Source organism: Halichoeres trimaculatus, unplaced genomic scaffold (genome assembly GCF_033239565.1).
Source record: "Halichoeres trimaculatus isolate MK-OKI-2021-1 unplaced genomic scaffold, fHalTri1.1 fHalTri1_scaffold_38, whole genome shotgun sequence".
Classification (NCBI taxonomy): domain Eukaryota; kingdom Metazoa; phylum Chordata; class Actinopteri; order Labriformes; family Labridae; genus Halichoeres; species Halichoeres trimaculatus.
The window spans coordinates 157,736-177,991 of NW_027437216.1; the positions used below are offsets into that span (position 1 = coordinate 157,736).

The following is a 20,256-nucleotide window of genomic DNA, read 5'->3' on the forward strand; positions in this document are numbered from 1 at the left end:
TCTGCAGGCTGTTTTCAATCAAGATAAGTCATGTCTAATCTGAACATGGGCTGGTGCATGTTTCATTGCTTGTAGACATATACTTTCTGCTTAGAGAAGAAGAAACAATGTAGTGTAAAATCTATAAATAATCTTTGTACAACTCCATTCAAAGTGAAAAGCTACAAAAAGGATTTCTTTCCTGCCTTAAAAAAACTTGTGGTAATACATGATAAGTGAGCTCTTTAATGCTGCATGAGTGGGAACACATCCAAAACTAAGGGTCATCCATTGACTGTCTTGCATACAATCCCACTCACCTTCTCCATTTCTTCCAATTACATTAGAGAAGTTATATTCGGTAATTTGGTTGGAACAACAAATTATTTTAGGCTATGCTAAAAATGCAACTTGAAATGCCAACTGAGCTCGAAAGACAGAGGGGAAGTTGTGCCATCTGCTCAGGCAGAGGAGACCTCGCTGACCTATAATCACAGAGGTGCATGTATGCAGTTATACTGTATATTTAGCTTGTCTTCTCTGTCCTGATAGCTGGTCACTTGTGGTTAAACCAAACTCATGCAACAGTGACATGAAGTTAAGGAGAAGCTAAAAAGTAACAGCAAGAAACAAACATGCATTTATACATAGTTGCTAAATGAAAAACAACCATCCTATTAACCAAAAAAAGCAGATTAAACAAAAGGGGCCACTTACTAATCACAAGTATTGATGGAATGCTTTCTTTTGGAGACAAACATCACTTTCACTTCATAAGTTCATTTCCATGTCTTAAGACACTGGTATTCTCAATATCTGTTTACAATGAGAGGAATCCTCTTTAAAAAGCTGCTAAGACAAGTTACACAACAGAAAAGACATGACAGGGCTTACCTTTCTCTTTCAGTATGTCGTGATGAATGCCACAGTGAGGAGAGAGTGGATAGAGTGAAGCTCTAACTTGGTGGTGACAGTCCTCCCTCTGGTTGGCAGAAGGAGTGGTGGGAGTGTCAGGAAGCCCGCACAAATTGTGGCTATAGCTTCACCACAGAATAGGACACTGAGTGACTGAGTGGAGACACACACTCACTCACTCACTCACTCACTCACACACACACACACACACACACACACACACACACACACACACACACACACACACACACACATAAAAGTATGAACAGCACACATGCACATACTTCATTGCTTGTTTTTATGAGTGCCTGTAATTTCGGGTTTTATCTAACACCTGCAGTCCATTTGGTAGTAGACTGAAGCATGTACATCGGGAGAGTTTTAAACGTTTTTCTTTTGTTTTGGTCTGGTTTGAGTTCTTTTGGTCATGTTTTGGCATATAGAGACACAGCAATTCCATGTTAGACTGCAATATTTATGTTGCTATTATCTAGTATTTAATAAAGGCATCATGGGTGAAATGTCACCAACAGGAGAGCTGTGGTTTAACAGCGAGCACGTGTTCTCATGCTAAAGTATAGGGGTTAAATCAAATTACACATTGCAGTGCCCTGTGGTGACAGACCCAAGACCATCTGCTGCATGTGTGGGATCCCTTTGATTATCTCTGTATGAAACGAGTTTACAATTACCAACTCAAAAGTAATCAAAGTAACATCTATGCACAGCACTCATTTCTTGATGTTTTAGAATAACTCTGTTAAAGGAATGCTTTTGTTGGATGAAGTGTCTTTTTTTGCCCTCTACTCAGGCATGTCCAAAGTCAGGCTTGAAATTCCATTTCATCTTGCAATGTATTAATTATGTCACTGCTACCAATCATGTTTTAAATCATGTTTACATTTACATTTTATGTCAGAGTCACAAACCAAACCAAAGTCTATCTGTAAGATCTCACTAAACTCCATCTGGAATGTGCAAAGGCTGCTGGTCTGAAGCTAAAGCTCTGTACATTCAGCAGAACTCAACAACTCTTCAGCTGATGTCTTTAAAAATTTGGATTCATCGGGATGTGAAAATGTGAGACTTAAAAAAAACACATCAGAAAACACAAGCAGATTAAAGTTAGAAATGGGGCAGAAAAAAAATGTTCAGAATGAAGAAATCAGAAATACAGGTACATCTCAAAAAAATAAAATATCATGAAAAAGTTCAATATTTTCTATCACTTATTTCAGAATGTGAAGCCCATATATTACATAGATTCATTACAGATACAGTAAAAAATTTCAAACATTTATTCCTTGAAATTTTGATAGTTGTGTCTTATAGATAATGAAAACCAAAATTGCAGTGTCTTAGAACATTAGAATATTGTGAAAAAGTTCTCCTGTAAAGTCATGGTGTCACACCCTAATCAACTAATTAACTCAAAACACATGCAAAGGTATCCTGAGTGCATCAAGAGCCACTTCACACAGACAAATTTTAGAAATGGGCTTCAAATGTTGTATTCTTCGTGTCAAGCCACTCCCAGCTCTGATCCTCTGTTTCACTGACTGACTGTTTTCAAAATGATTACTTCATCCTGAGGTTACCCGGGTCTCATATTCTTCATGATAAAAGAGCAATGTTTGAAGGATCGAGCTTCAAATTCAATCTACAAGTGCGGTGGTTCTGAACCTGTTGATGGAGGCCCATAAGTAGGTCTCAAGGCTGTTTTTAGTGGACAGAATCAGAGACGTCTGAAGCATCTTACCTGGGCTTAGGAGAAAAAGGGCTGGACTGTTGCTCAGTGGTCCAAAGCCCTCTTTTCAGATGTAAGCAAATTTCCCATTTCATTTGGAAATCAAGGTCCCAGGGTCTGGAGAAGGAGTGGAGATGCACAGAATCCATGTTGTGAAGTCCAGTGTGAAGTTTCCACAGTTAGAGATGATTTGCAGAGCCATGTCATCTGCTGGTGTTGGTCCACTGTGTTTTCTGAAGTGACAGCACAGCCATCTACCAGGAAATTTTAGAGCACTTCATGCTTCCTTTTGCTGACCAGCTTTATGGAGATGCCGATTTCATTTTCCAGCAGGATTTGGCACCTGCCCACTCTGCCAAAGGTACCAAAAGCTGGTTGGACCATGGTGTTACTGTGCTTGATTGGCCAGCAAACTCAATTATTGTCAAGAGGAAGATGAGAGACACCAGACTCAACAATGCAGATGACCTGAAGGCTGCTATCAAAGCAACTTGGGCTTCCATTACACCTGAGCAGTGCCACACACTAATTGCTCCCACGCCGCATTGATGCGGTAATTCATGCAAAAGGAGGCCCAACCAAGTACTGAGTGCATGGAAATGAACATACTTTTCAGTAGCCTGACATTTTGTTTAAAATATCTTTTTTTATTAATCTTAAGTAATATTCTAATATCCTGATACACTTTTGTTAAGTGTCTTGAAATAACATTTGTTATGATTTGGCGCTATATAAATAAAGATTGATTGATTGATTGACTTTAAGTTTTCATTATCTATAAGCCACAATTACCAAAATTTCAAGCAATAAATGTTTGAAATGTTTCACGCTATCTGTAATAAGTCTGTATACTGTATGGGTTACACATTCTGAAATGAGTGATGAAATGTATTTAACTTTTTCAAGATATTCTAATTTTTTGAGATGTACCTGTATTTTGGTCTAGAAGTCTTGTTTGAGGTCGGAATAGTATGAACATGAAAATCAATCCTGATCAAATCCAGATCCTGATCATGACATAAAAACATCCTGATTTGTATTGCTCATATTGCCCCCTAATGGAAAATGTGTTCCTGGTTCAGAAGCAGAGTTTACCGATGTATAAGCAATCACGTAATACTGCAGAAAACTGACCACTGATCATCTGGGATCAGAGACACCTGAGGGACAGGTGAGCTTTGATGTCATTAGTCTGTGAGATGGAACAAGGAGGTTTGAGTTCACTGAGGGACTGATTTTACAGAAATCACTCAAAGAAAGAGTTCACACAAAGCATTCAGATTATACTTTCAGGGTGAAACAATACATCAGCAAAAGCTGCCTGACCTTGTCCTTTTTCAAAAGTAAGTTTGGGCACATTTGCTCTGGCTCATAGCTGCCCACATCTATAAATAGTTTGAACTAGATACGTAAGTAATACTTAATGTTTCTATTTACATTACATATATATATATTATAATTCAACATAACTAATAATTAAATACCCAATTGCAAAACCAAATTCAATTTGTAATAGCTGTTCTCTTTTCTAATAATTCAACTCCATGAATAGAACTGCATCTAAGAGGACACATAGGAAAGTCAGGTGTTGTCCCAAGCACACCTAATGCAACTAACCAAGCACTTTATCGTAAGCATCAGATGGGACTTGATGTAGGCTCCTCCTGGTTAGCTTATGCATAACAAAATAAATGATAAAGCTTTCTGTAGGGGTGAGATTTAAAAGCTGGGGCATTTTAGGGGATAAATAATCCTTAAAAGAAGAGTGATATTTATTCCAACACAGAGTAGACTGACAGAGATGACAGAGCAATAGACATTGAACACTGAAGTATCGTTGCCCTCTAGTGGAGCACAGAGTAAAACACTACCCCCGAACTTAACTGACTTTTATATTGGATTTGTTGCTTCTTTTCTGGACTCAAAATGTAAATGGAAGAATCTGGCAAAAGCAGCAATGATCATTCAAAAAAAAAAAAAAAGTGCTCCTTTATGATGGACCAAGATGAGGGCAATTGTCAATAGTGTTCCGTTTATTAAGCTGAGGAATGTGTGTCTCCTTTTCATGCTGCAGATCATCTGAAAGTAATTCTCTGGGTGATTATGCCTTGTGTTGTCTAAAATAAGTGATTGGCAGTGCAATCTGCCACACTAGGTTAATTTCAGCGATTATCATTATCCTTTTGGGTCAAATAAAAAACCCACACTTTTTTCAAGAAAAATACTCATGGTCCCTGAAGATAAGATAAGATAAGATAAGATAAGATAAGATAAGATAAGATAAGATAAGATAAGATAACTGTGATGACCCCTACTGGTCGTCTTTGACTAACAGTTGTTACTGTGTCTTTCAAGGTGCTGGGGTGATTTGGAGCACCTGGGCTCATTGCTCTACCCAGCATAAAAGGGGGCATTTCTTGCTCTTCCCCCCTTCCTTTTTCTCTTCTGTTCTGCCTAGGCCAGGAGCTGGAGTTACCCGTTGTTTTAGTTTGGATTTTGTTAACGCACTCTTCAACACCGCATACACTCTAATGCCTTCACACACACCCACATGTACACCACTGACATTACTGATTTCATACACCCAATACTTTTTGGTATAGTTTAGTTTTCTGTTTGTATTTTGAAATGAATTAATCGTCACTTTTCGTAAATTCCTGTGTGTAATACTGTCAGTGATTTAAGTTATCACAGCGTTAGAGATTAGATTAACAAAAATGCAAGGCAGGGAAAAATTGATGATCTAGTTGGGAACTCCCATCAATCAGAAAATGCACAGAAAAGGTTTGAGGGGCTTGAAGAGAAAACCAAACGCTGCTGCTGTGCCACCGTTCAAACAATAAAGTAGAGGTGAACACATGAGATCCTGTGCAGCGCGCACATCAAACAAGACATACCAAAATCACACCTGTACCGTTAATTTCATAAATTGGGTTTGGTGGGTGTTGTATCTTTAATTCAATATTGTTCAGCCTGAATACAAGGATGACATTTTTTGCAGTGATTTCTCTTGTAGTCACATGCTGCCATCTTGTGGTCACAATGTAAAGGTTTGTTTTCTATTCACGTTTTAGTTCCAAGTACCTTAAAGACAGTACAACTTGCTGATATTGTATTATGAAGCAAATGAAAATATTGTGAGCGTTGATTAGTAAGTTTCTCACTAAAAAGCAACAACCCCTTTATGTTTTTAGAAGCCATAGCTGAGTTTCTACTCTACAGAGTGAACTAGCACATCAACTCAACAGCAACAACTCATTCAAAAAGTATTACTTAAAGCTATGTGATATGAGCTTAAAAGGGATAATGTGTTAAATACTTAGCACAACAAAGAGAACATTACAGTTTAATGCATAGAAGTCTTTGTAGAGCAAAAAAAAAAAAACACCACGACATGATTCAATTTATGATTTAAGATACTGAAGATATCTTTATCGCTTCTGTCAGCTTTTTGTGGGTACCTCAGGAGTTTGATGTTTAATTTTGAAAGCTTTTTGGAGCAAGTAGAGAGCACAAATGTGGCATTGATCACAACACAGAGCATATCAGTGTGCTGGATGCACTGATAAAAAAGCACTGTGTTGAATGAATTGAATGAATGAATACATTTTTGAAGACAGGCCGACAGTGATCAGTCGCATAATGAATCATAAAACACATTTAGAGTGATACTCTGGAATGGAACAAGTTGGGTCCTATCACAAGGTTTAGGGCAGAAATTACCCCTACAGCAGTGTTTTTGTGCAGCAGAAGCCCAGAGCACTCGCACCAAACACCCCCTCCCTGCTCGTCAGCCGGTTTCCTATGCATTCAGACGGGGCCATATTTTACTTCAACAAAAACACAAATAAACAGACTCACACCGAAAAAATCTCTCGGTCTGCATTCACGCTTTATTTAGGGAATTTTCAGCGCATTACTTTCACACAAAAACACAGCTAAATAAGGCACTAGTTCTCATCATGTTGTAAAACGGCGCTACCTCAGCTGCAGAGCCACAGCTGGCTACGAGATGCTCGCCGCTTAGTGTATCAGTCCGCGTGCAGCGTGCCAGAAATAAACAAATGCAGGTAGTCTGCCAGGATGAAGAGACACGGTGACAACTAGAGCCCTATTTAGCTGTGTTTTTGCGTGACAGTAACACGCTGAAAATTCTCTAAATAAAGCGTGAATGCAGACCGATATCAGATTTTTTCGGTGGGAGTCCATTTATTTGTGTTTTTGTTGAAGTAAAATATGCAGCAGAGACGTTCATCAACTGCGGAAATGTCTGAAGATCCTGCACAGCAAATTCAGAAGTGTTGATTCAACTCCTAGGGAGTTAAAACCAACACTTTAAAAGTGTCTATAATTGGTCCACACTACATACCATGTCTTAAGCAATCTTAAGATGTGAATGCCTTCAAGACAAAGGAAGCATGTCTTAAGACATTCAATGTCTTGAAGACACTGAGTGTCTTCAGACATCTTAAGACATTCAATGTCTTGAAGACACTGAGTGTCTCAAGATGTCTTAAGACACTCAATGTCTCATGTCTTAAGACATCTTGAGACACTCAGTGTCTTCAAGACACAAATTGGTCCAGGTGCATCTCATGTTCTGCTCTGACATGTCTTAAGACGTCTTCAAAGTTTTGTCTTAAGATGCCTTAAGACGTCTTGACATACAAACATGTCTTGAGACGTCTTGATCTCGTTATCAAGACATCTTAAGACGTCCTAAGACATATTGATGGCTGGGTATGCATCACCCTCATTACCTCTTGTGTGTCTTATGCGTCTCACTGTCTTGTTGCCAGTTTGTTGTACTTTACAGTCTTTATCCCAGCCTTCACTCACAGTCGCAGTCAGGGTGCGTCTCAGCGATAATTTCATGCCGCCTCTCTCTTCTCTCCTCTGAGGCACCGGAAGTACTTTGAGTCGCCATTTTTAAGGCTGCCCCAAAGCGGAGGGGAGAGGAGGGAGGAGACTTATTGGAGGAGCCATCATCGAGAAAACAGGAGAGCTGGCTTTGCGGAAGTCTTTTCAGTGACAAACATGCCCCCATATGGAATATCACTCTCTGATTGAACGCTGCAGCAGTTCAGACTTCTCTACATGAAACTTCACAAACACAACAGAGTTTGATGAGGAAAAAAAAAGAGCTGAAAACAGGCACTGAGGATCGTTCCGAAACTGATCATAAAGCTGGTAATAAAATGTTGTAAGTTTAAAGCACAAAATACTGAACACAACCATCATTGAATCAACATGACGGATGATTAATACTGAATACTAAAATTTAGTAAATAACATCTTCCTGCGACACAATAAACTTGGTTTTATTAATACGTTTCAGAGTTCACGATCAGATGTGATCTAGGTAAAGGATAAATAATTCACAAATCTAACAATTACACATTTTACCGGTAAAGTGATCCTCGAGCTTCTTAACTGCACACAGAATAAACAGAGAGCAGGTTTTTTTCATGGCAATGTGTTTCTTAAACTGGTTTCAGGAACAGACAAAGCTCTGTTACTGTTTATGTTTTATCAGAGTTGTTACAGCACACATGTGCAGACACACAAACAGCTGTTAGAGCTGAACGACGGATGATCCAGAGGTGATCAGCTGATGCCATCATCAATGAAACACGTTGCTTCATGTGACGCTCTGGAAGAGAGGATGTCCCATTGCTCTAAAAACGAATCTCCTCCATCCTCGCTCCTCTCTTCATATCCTCGCCTCTCTCAGTGCATCTCTGGTGGGAGGGACTAAGATGCAATTGAACGACGCAAATGGAGGAAGGAAGGATGGAACTTTATTGCTTTGAAACGCACCTCGAGTTTTGCAGTGTTCTGATCCTTGCCTGCCTTTTTTGACCTTACTTTTAGCCCCATGTCTGCCTGTTTCTTCTGCCTGTTTTGGACCGCCTTTTGTAATAATAATAATAATAATAATAATAATAATAAATTTTATTTATATAGCGCTCTTCAGGAACTCAAAGACACTTAACAACTGTTAAAATCAATACAAGCAATGAACAGAAGTCAAACAGAAGTCAAACAGAAGTCAAACAAAACAAAACAAAACAAAACAAAACAAAAAAACAGTACAATCACAAGTTAAAAGCTAATCTAAAATGGTGATTTTTTAACAGAGATTTAAAATAAAGAGAAGTCGGAGCAGTTTTGGATTTGTGTGGGGAGAGAGTTCAAGGGAGTGGGGGCAGCTATGGAAAATGCTCCGTCTCCCCAGGTTCGGGGCTTGGTTCTGTGAGGGGGAGACATGAGGTTGGTGTGTGAGGAACGGAGGTTATGGGAGGGAATGTGGTGGTGGAGGAGGTCAGTGAGGTAGGAGGGGACCTGTGGTGGAGGGCTTTATGGGCGAGGAGGAGAATTTTAAACTGTATGCGGAAGGTGACAGGAAGCCAATGGAGATGTTGGAGGACGGGGGTGATGTGGTCACGGGAGCGGGTGCAGGTGAGGAGGCGTAAAGAAGGCTCTTTGTGTAGCGAACTCTGCCTGGACTCTGATTATACTCTTTTTTGCCCACTGTTTTGTGTCTTGCATTTGTGTTTGTATTTCTGTGCTCAAGTTCTTAACACTTAAGTGAGCATAGCCCTGAATAAAAACAGCAGTAAAAGGCAACATACACATCTATGCAACAGTAATATTAAAACAAAATACTATAAAATGTTTTGTTTCATGGTTTCCTCACATATTGTACATACTATTTATGTACTATTGTACTATCGTACTATTGTATGTACTATTGCAACCCCTTCCCTGTCTCTTTCTCTTTTAGGACATGCTCTTGAATCACTTACTGGACAGGCTGTCCATAATACTTTCAAGTCTCCTTGACCGAGCCCCACTGGACCTATGTGGGTCTTACATGAGTACGAATTTCTATGACTCCGGTAAAATAAAGTATCGATCCAGTGATATTGACACACAGAGACCCGTATTTGTCCATGACTCCGCATCTTTTTTGAAAACGGGTCTACAGGTGCATATCTGTGTATTCGTCTTCATGCTGTACTTGGTATAAACCGATAAGTCCGGAAAAGACGGTGACCTCATAGTACCCCTCCTACTCCCCGCCCCCCAACCCACGATGTCACACACAACAACAACAACGATGGCGACAGGCGGACTGATTCTGGAGCCTGTACTACGAAGCTGGAATAGCTCTTAGAGAGACAACTTCCAGGATAAGTTTCGGGTTTTCCGTACTACGACTGTGGATTATCCAGACACGTTGCCCCGGTAACTGATGCTGAACGCCAAACCTGGGCTGTTTCCCAAAGCCAAGGTACCTTGCCTTGCCTTGGTCTGATGTGGGCGTGGGGTGGGCGTGGGCAGGCATCCACATCATCAGTCGCTGCCCAAGTGCTGTTCCAATGTTCATGTCCTCCGGAGGCATATGTCCTCCGTTTGGTTAGCATGTGGCTAATTGACCAAGGATACACAGGTTTATCCTTCGCTGCCTTGCCATGGCTATAAATACCCAACATGCAACGCGTGAATCTACAAAAAAGGAAAAAAAAAATGGAAGGAAAAGACGCACCAGCGGAGGCGCGTGGTAAATTCCAAATTAAATGTAAGTAACAAAATACACCTCTGAAAATAACAACTTATACCATGTCCACCACTTAACTCTTTTGTGTGTCACTCACATAACTATAATTACTGAGAAGCTGCACCTGCAGAGTGTCAATGATGTGACAATAAAAAAGCAGAAAGTGTAGAAAAGTGGCAAGTTATGACAATATTTGAAGCCGTCTGAGCTCCTCCCACAATATGCCTTTGTAGGCTGTTCCATTAGCATCTCCTTTTGAGCAGAGGCAGGACACTTGCCTTGGATTGGAAGGAAGTGGCTTCGGAGGCACCGCCTACCAAGGCAAGGCAAGGCAAGGTACCTGGGCTTTGGGAAACAGCCCTGGTCCAGAGCAGGTTAAGTTCCAGGATAAGAGCTCACAGGGTGTGACAGACCGCCCGCTGACCAATTGGTTCTCTCGGGCGGGCATGAAAGACCACTCAGTCACCAATTTGCTCAGCCGGAGTGAAGTCCTCCGGTGCGGGACCGCCCCCTGTCTTTTTGGCCCACCATTTTTTCTTATGGGCTGTGAGCAAACGATATCTTACTGATTATCATAACTGAGACATTGTCAGGGAAAAGTAGAAGTGTGTGCAAATGGAATCTTTCATGACATGAAACTAAATGAAAAATACCAAAGAGAAATTCAGGAAATTCATACTGACCACTTGGAAGGATGCTTTTATATCTATTTTTTATGGGCTCCCACGTCATTTTTTCCCCCACTGCTATTGCATCTGCAATACAAATTGCCTATAATGAGCGTTTTCCTTGGAATTTGTAGGAAAGTTGACTCTTTCTAATTATGAGGTCGGATATGATGCTGATCACACACACACTGACTGACAACATTAATGAATAAGGACCTAACTGCCCGTGTCGTCACGTGATGAGTTAGGTCTATTAATATCAGCATTTTGGAAATTTACGCATTCACAGAGTCGGTGATTTTTTGCAGCAATCCCTCCAGCCTGGATAATACTGCAGTACTCCTCGTATTTTTTGCAGGATTATTAGCTGCTCCTCAGCCTTAAAGTAGGCTGCTCTCTTCTCCATTGTGGAAAATGCTCTGGGGCCGCTAACCACGCCCATTTAATGTGTGCGCGCACAGCTCCCAGCCAGATTTACTTATTGAGTTGATAACGAGCTTTGTAGTACAGCAGATCTGGATAACGGAGATCCGGTGAAGTTCAGCGAGTTGTCACAGAGTTATCCTGGATGACTTAATCCAGCTTCGTAGTACAGGCCCCTGATATTGTTCCAGCAGCTACAAATATTGCTTCCACTATTATATCAACATTTTCTCAGAGAGCATGAACAACACCAGCTATGGCAACAACAACAAGTGCTCATGCAGAGACGCAGCATGTTACGCGTGCATGAGCACTTGTTGACGTGGAATCCGCCTCGGAGCAGAACCAGACAACCCGACGACAGTTTTGCGTTATGTAAATGCACAAGCCTATGCACAATACGATGTGTAAACAGTGATACATGTTTTGATGCCGACTCCAAGATGATACGGGGCCGCCCTCCTGTGAGGAGGGCCCTAGACTATCAAGAGTTAATTTTATTCAGTGCATTGTCAAGCCAGCTTGACACCGCACGAGCTGTTAATCATGCACTTACAGCTTTGCATCACCTAGTGACTGGTCAGAATAACAAGGAGACCTGTGCAACTGTTGTCCTGGAGAGGCAAACTGGGGGGTGCCCCAGAGTTGTGCTCAATGACGACGACCGGTATGTAACTCAGCTTCTCAACATGGGCCTGTCAGTTCAGTGCATTGCAAAGCTTGTCAGGGTTTCTCAGCGGACTCTGCGCAGGCGTATGAATGATTGGGGGTTGTCTGTAAGGGCTCTGTATAGTGAGCTTACTGACGTTGAACTTGACAACCTGGTGTCAGCCCTCCACTCTACTAACCCACATGCAGGATATAGCATGATGCTGGGACTGCTGCGGGCACAGGGGCACAGAGTGCAGTGGCAGAGGGTCCGTGCAACAATGCACAGGGTTGACACTGCAGAATGTAGTATTGAGAATGTCAGAGTTGCGGTGTGTTGTGCAGAGAGCATACTCTGTCCCAGGCCCCAGATCATTGATGCACATTGACACAAACCACAAACTCATAAGGTAATCATGATTTTTAACTCCTCACCTCTTGATAGATTTTCCAACAATGTGAAAAACAGTAATAGATGATAATGCCTTTTTGTCCCCTCTTATTTAAAGTACAATATAGTACTTTTTGGAGGGATTGATGGATTCTCAAGAAAGACATTGACTATTGAATGACAAAAGCCTCATTTTTCCTTATGTACTTGTCAAATCCAGAATGTAAAACCTACTTATATATGCTTTAAATCATTTGAAGATCAGTTGATTCATGTTTTATCCATGATAAGAGATCTTATTTCTTGAAACTGCCCTCAAAGGGTTACTTTTTTTTTTTTTTGTTAAATGCTTGCAGGGCAGTATTGGAATGGAAATTTAAGCAAAAAAGTAGAAAAAATATTGATCTGATGTGTTTTTAGAGCAGTTAAAAGTATAGTAGTATTTTTTTCATTTATCTATATTTAGGCCATTTTAAGTAATAAAAGCATTCAAAACATTTTCTACCATTTTTAAGAAATAATTGATGTAATAGAGGGTTAAAAATCAATGACGCTACTAATCTTTGACATATTGAAGACTATAATGCCATGTAAAAAAAAATTCTGTCTCTGATCATATTTCATATTGAAAAATATGTCATTTGATGCTGCACCCTTACCATAATCCATCCAATATTTCTTTTAATGGCCATTAACAGGTTAAATGTTTTTTTTTTTTGTTTTTGTTTTTGTTTTTTTTTCAATGCTTGGTGATTTTGAAAAAAGCAGAAATGGATTAAGAGATCAGAGAAAGAAAAAAAAAAGTAGAAAAAAAATTGATCTGATATGTTTTTAGAGCAATTAAAAGTATAGTGACTTGAAAACAGCCATCACAGTACATGCCTAACTTCTTGAAAAAAAAAAATGATATTACAAATTAAATGAAAGATGATTAAAAATCAATGATACTTCTAACCTTTGACATATCTAAGACTATAATGCCACGTAAAAAAAAAAATTGTCTCTGGTCATGTTTTTTTTTAATTGAAAAATAGGTCATTCGATGCTACCCTTCCCATAATCTGTGCAATATTTCTTCAAATGGCCATTAAAAGGTTAAATTTATTATTCATTTTCCAATGCTTGGTAGTTCTGAGCAGGGCAGAAGAGAATTAAGATATATAAGTGAAGATAAAGTAAAGAAAAAAATCGATTTGATACATCCATAACAGTACGAGTATACGGTAAATTTGTCCACAGTGATCTTTTTACATTTTGAAGAATTTGAAATCGTATTTGCATAAATTATGTAAATTAAGCTTTCTGCCCAAAATGTATTCAAGTTGCTGCAATACAAGAAAAGTTATGGTCAAATAACTGAGATTATTTTTAATGTATTTTTTGGGCATTCTGTGCCTTTATTGATAGGAGAGAGACAGTGGATAGGCTTGTTAAAGGGGGTGAGAGAGTAGGGGAAGACACTCTGCAAACTGGTCACAGGCAGGATTTGAACCTGGACCAGCAGAAGTTTGTAAGTGCCTGGTTGCTAACCACTGTAACGTAGGTCAGGCTGGGACCTGGTTTCGCAGCTCTGACCTGGTCTCCAAATTAAACCCCCCCCCCCCTAAGGAAGGAGAGGTAATACAGCAAGTTTTGAAAAAACAGACCTCTGCGCTAAAGTGGTTTTCTCCCGAAGTCTGCCTCATCCCTTCTCTGATGTTTGCAAGACTGTAAAACATTAAGACATCGCTGTCAATTCAAAGACTTTTCGTTGACACCTGACGGACTTGTGAAACTGTACAGACATCCTGCTCTTGGAGAGACCTCCCAGCCTCCATCTCGTATTTTGTGACCCTCGACCTTTCTCTCTGGGAACAAGAGAGAAGGAATGCCAAGGGGAAGATCTGCTTCCCTCCTTCTCCTAAAAACAAAGACTCTTTGATTAACACAGTTGAGAACAGCACAAAAATAATGTTTTTACACAAAGACTTACATGTACATCTTCACCTTTGCAAACATGTACTGTGTAATGAAAATCATTGATAATGTGTGTGTGTGAAAACTGCTGTCTTGGAAACATATCCCATTGTAACATCTTGATTTTTATTTTATTGGGTTCTTAAAGAGGAAAACCTGTCATGTTTAGTCTTGATGTGAAGCTTAAATCATAAGAAATGTGATTTTGACTATTACATGTGGGAATCTCTTTACAGTTTAAAGTTATAGTTAGTTAATAATCTCTGGGACAATCTGATCCACGTGCAGAAAGATGAGACGTGGAGGGGCGTCAGCATTAAGTGACCTTACTGACTCGGCGGGAAAAGCTGAGTAAAACTCCACTCCAGGACAAGAACATTGGCTCTTTCTCTTCATCCTTCTTCGCGAAGGCTCGGCTCTCTCTTTTAATCCTTCCTCCTGAAGGCTCTCTCTCTTCATCCTTCTACACGAAGGCTCTCTCTCTTCATCCTTCTACACGAAGGCTCTCTTCCTTCCTCCTTCTTCGCGAAGGCTCTTTCTTCATCCTTCATCCAGAAGGCTCTTCTCCTTCTGCACCTGAATCTTCACACGTACACAACTCAGCACCTGCTCCAGACTCTCCAGGCTGAGACTGAGTCACCTCAGCCCGACTGCGTCATCTATTGGTGCCTGGGTCTCTACCTCATGTGCTGACGTCAGGAGACGAGCGCTGCTCACTGCTTTCCCTGCAGTGGTTCTCTGCCAAAGTTTCAACCCGACGCCCGGCATCATCGCCGCTGTTCCAGCCGCTACTGTCGTTGTTAGAATCGACTCTACGGACTCAACTCATTGGACATCACCTCCGTGACGCTCAGATGACCTGCAGTAGGCCTCTAGCCTGTCCATCACCCCTCAACGGACATCCGCAGACATCTGCAGCGGGACCCAGTCACCTCTGTCGCCGCCTCCGCTCTCACAATCGGCCTCAGAACTTGCGTAAGACTATCTTGCATTTATTGGTATATCGTGGTCAATGCCCCAGAGATCTTGGGTGGGTTAGTGAGATTTATGTGGGTTGGTTTATGTCCTTTTATTCCATTTATTCCATTATTTATGATCAGTTTCACTTTCCATTCATCAATGTATTTATCCTTTTATATCTTTTACCTGTTCATTTATTCATGCACATATTTCTTCTTTTAGTTAATAAATAAACTTTTCATATATAAAGAAATTGGTTTCTGTCTTTGTGTGGTTGAAATTAACGACGTCTGTACACCGTTCAAAAGAATTCACAATTGATGTAGCGTCCTTTTGTTATTGAGACTTGATAATTAATAATTCTATGAATTATTAAATGACAAATTCTTACAGTAAACCTTTCTAGAGTTTCCCTGTTTTCTCCAAAACTGGGTGGTGCCCCGACTTAAATTTAAACTCACATATTGTAAGTTTAGATGTCTTTTGAAAGTTAGCTATACTTTGGCTCCAGTGGAATGCTGTTAATAATTAATTAGTCATTATCAGTGGCGTGGTGTGGGGATTTTTTTTTTTTGAGGAAGCCAAGTGAGACAAAGCCTCTAATCTGTATGATATTTAGGGAGTGGGGTACATAAAATACTTTGTTGCAGCTTGTATATCGCTTTTTCATGTAATGGAATGACCTGTTAGAGCACCCAGAGAGCGCTCATTTTACTTACTTTGAACACCGACACACACCTTTCACTCCCCCACCCTCAGTCACTCATTCACACGCGTACATTGTCCTCTTGACTTAGCTTAAATGTATTATTAATTTACTCAACCGCCCACTCAAACGCACAACCGGCCGCTTCATGCACACTGCTAATGTGCTAACCTCGCTGATTTCATTCAGTGGCTTGATGATGATGATGATGATTCTGTCATTTGATTGGTTTGAGGCCAAAGACAGGGTGGCTTCCCTTGACACGGTCTTGGCCAATCACAGGTGAGTAGTGACCGCAGCCTCATCTGATTGGTTATTTTTTTTTTTTTTTTCACCAAGGGACGCCAACTCTGCTTGGCTTCCTTGCAGGCAACAGTGTGCAGTATCATATTTTCACCACTTATTCACAGCATAACATTTAGGAGGGCGCTGTTTTACACATTGTAAAATGCTCAATAAGTAGAGGAGAGAAATAAGGAGGAGATGACAGTGACGAAACACAGAAGAATTATCGAAACTGTTATAAAGGAGTATTTTCATTAAAACACAGCTACAGTCTGAAAAAAGTGATGAAGCATGGCTTCCCATGGCTTTTACGGTTGCTAGGCGCTACCCGAGTAGCTGCCTGTTGCAGCAGCTCTCTCGTCTTTGTCCGTTTCTTGTAATTTTTTCGTCTCTTTTTCGTCATCTTTGTATTTGGAGTGGATCATCACTTTGTATGGTTCATTGTCGGTCACGGACACCAAACTTTTTGTGGCTTCGGCGGTATTTTTTACTACTTTTCTCCTGTGTTTGTCTGGAGATCCTACATGTAACCATGGCTGCATTGTTTACATGCGCAATTAGCTGTTAGCAGCAGTGGCGGCCCGTGATAAAAATTACCGAGGAAGCCAGCTTGGACAACGAATTTAATTCAGTATTCACCTGTTATTTCCATGCAAACAATGTAGCCTACTGTTACAGTACTTTTATTCTACCCACTTCTCATTCATTCCAGTGAAAAAAAAGAGGACAGCATGTGTGAGAGACAGTAAGCCTGCGGGGGCGGACGTTCTGGAGAATACCTGAACCGAACTGATCTCTGGAAACGGCTTTTGTTGGCGGCAGAAACGACTTCGTCTTTACAGCGCACTTTTCTTGAAAACGGCACAGAAAATAGTTGGACAGGAAAATGTGCGGCTTCGTGTGGATGTAGCCTGAGTTTGACTGACTTATTGACTGTTTTGTTGACATTCCCTTTAGCGCAGCTCCATCTAGTGTATGCATAACGCAACCCCAGCCACTACTATAGCTTCTAATCTATGCGCCCTATAATGCGGTGCGCCCAATATATGAAAACAGTTGTCAAATAGGCCAGTCATCGAAGGTGCGTCCTATTTCCGAAGCGCCTTGTAGTGCGGAAAATACGGTACATTATGCATAAGAAAAAATGTGACAACTCTGTCATCAAAAAGGCCACGGCGGGCCATGGTGCTGTCCACGGTGCTGAAGCTGGACAGGTACAGGGGCATGGCAGCCCATTTGTCACAAGATGCATACATTTTTTTAATGTAACTCACCGCTACTTGAAGAGCAATGGCATTCTTCTATCCTTCATCGTGGCAAACCGAGTAGTGATTCTGTCATATAGCTCCCCGCGGGACTTGAGGTCTTGTGTGACAGAAGACTCCATGGAGATCTTGGCCAAATGTCCCAGTCTGTCTTGTCCACAGCTGTTTCTCAAGTAGGTTTTGATCCTTTTCAAGCAGGAAAAGGACCTCTCTGCAGACGTGCTTGACACAGGTATGGTGAGCATCAGCCTCAGTAGTTTGCAAACTTCGGGCAAGGCAGAGGTCAGTTCATCTTTAATGAGCATCTTCAGGAGCTCAGCTGGTGGCTTGTGAAAGAGGGTATCTGCATAGATGACTTGCAGCTCATTTCTCAGTCTCAGTTCATCAAAAACTGGGTAGGTTTTAACCAACTGAGAGATCTCAACCCCTGGGAATCCTGCAGGCTGGGAATACGTCTTAAATGACGCATTATCCAGGACACAAAAAAAACTTAGACACTTCATGTCCTCAAACCTGTGTGTCATGTGCTGCACAATACCATCAAGCAGCTGGAAAAAGAGGCGTCGGTAGGCATCCACAGGCCCTGTGTCCTCATGTTCCCCATCCGGAGTGACTCCCAGCTCAAAATCTGCCCAGGCCCGGCAGCGCTGCTTGCGTCGCAGCTGGTTTGGCATCCCAACAGCCTGTACTGTCTCCTCGTACAGCTGATTGAAGGTTTCGGTGCTCCGGGTTGCTTTTAAAGCAGTCAAAGTGCCATTGACTCTTTCCTCACATTTTCTAATGGCCAACGCTCTGCTCTGAAGCACCTGGAAAAGGGGCTCAGTCAGACCAAAAATCGTCTTGAAAACCCCAAGCATGAACATGAAATCAAAGTCATCCAGCTTCTGTCTCAATGCCGAGCTCTGTGCTATTGCATCCTTGTCCCAACCAGGTTCAGCTGTGATCCGATCCAATGCAGTGATCAGTGATCCTCGGCCCTCATGCACTGCGTGCCCTGCGCGGCTTTTAAAGTTCCACCGAGTGGTGCTGCCGCCGAGCACGCGGATGCTGTCCACTTCTTTGAGCAGTGCTGTGCGCTTAGGTGAGCGGCTGAAGAAGTTGTGGAAGGAGTCGAGAGAAGCAAAAAACAGTCTTGATTCCCGAATATTGCTTGTCCCCTGAGCCAAAACTAAATTAAGTTTGTGTGCATAGCAATGAACAAACAATGCGTGCCGACATTTTACTTTTACGAGCGCCTGAACGCCTCCTCTCTGGCCACTCATACAGCTGGCGCCATCATAAGTTTGACAAATCAGCTTTGTCTCGGGATTGTAGCTGCCAATTGTTTTCATCACCACTGCAGCAATGGTTTCAGCATCTCTCTCCAGACTAATATCATGGAAACCAAGAAACCTCTCACATATGATGCCGCTCTCGTTTACATAGCGGACTATGACTGTCAGCTGGCACCTGCACGATATGTCAGTGGTATCATCCACCTCAATGGCTATGAATGGAGCAGCATTTATTTCTTTATCAATTTCTTCCTGGATGACATGAGCAGTGCTTTCGATGATGTCATTCTGAATTGTCTTTGATGTGCCGGTAAATGCGGTTGCTGATGATAAATGCTCCGCCATGGTGGTGTCAAATTCAGCAAAAGTCTGCACAAGCTCCATGAAGTTTCCCCTGTTGCCGGAGCTGCTGGTCGATTCACTGTGGCCCCGGAATGCCTGCTCCTGGCCTCCGAGATATAATACAGCAGCAATCAACCTCTTCAAAATGGCACGGTTTTTCTCCACCTGTTGGTTGTGCCTCGTTACGCTTATTGCAGCCGCTTGATCCAGTGCTTCATCAATCCGTACTCGTCCGAAAAGTTTAAGTTTGAGCTCAGATGTTATACGGCCTCTGGACTTTGAATGCCTCTCCATGGCCCTCGCGAGGTTGGCCAGATCCACGAATCCTGTGGTGCTCCAGGGGTTGTTCAAGGAGCCTGATCTGTCAAACAGCAGACATGGCCAGCAGAAAAGCCGGTTAAGCCTGGCACTCCCTGTTAGCCACTCGTTTCTAGCATAGTTAGCTTCACAAAAAGAGCGGACTTTTCCATCGGCTCTGCCCTTCGTTAAGTGGAGCATTGGAGTCGGCCTACCGTCCCGCTTGACCTTTAGTTGAACCTCAAAAGGAAGTTTTTTGAAGTCATTTTTTACAAAAAAATCAAGATCTTTGTCACCATCCATAGCTGAACTTTCTGTGTGGGCTAACACTGACACTCACACTGGCGCCGGCACAGTTGAATCAGTGTGTTTATTTTTTCGTAACGGTGTGTTATTGGCTGGAAGCCAGATTCGATCTGGCCTCCCTCATATCTTTTTTAATGATGCATCAACCAGTAAGCGATGAGCCTTGCTTCAACCTGATTGGCTAATACAGGCTGTTTTTTTTTCTAAGGGAGGCAAAGTGAAGCGGGCCTCCGTGCTGACTGACAGGGCAGAGGGCATGAGACACGTAGTGTAATACACAATGAGAGCTTGACAGGAGGGCGCTGTTTTGCTTCTCACGCTAAGCCAAAGCAGAGGTGCGCCAATGTAGTGTTTTGACAAGGAAATGACAATATAAAATACATTGTGGTTAAGCTTGTTTATAGGCTATTTTTTTTCTTTCTTGTTATATTTTTTGGGGAAGCCAGGCTTCCCTTGGCCTCCGTGAAAAACCGCCACTGGTTAGCAGCCTGTAGCATGTCAATGCTAACTAGTGTAGGGCTTGATGATTT

General features: G+C 41.6%; 1 protein-coding gene across 1 annotated transcript; it reads right to left on the reverse strand.

Moving 5' to 3' along the window:
* Positions 1-17,518: 17,518 nt before the first annotated feature.
* Positions 17,519-19,621, reverse strand: LOC141786529 (zinc finger MYM-type protein 1-like). The gene has a single exon (XM_074665138.1). It carries the CDS (start codon positions 19,619-19,621, stop codon positions 17,519-17,521), a length of 2,103 nt encoding a protein of 700 aa, XP_074521239.1.
* Between the last annotated feature and the right edge of the window lie 635 nt (positions 19,622-20,256).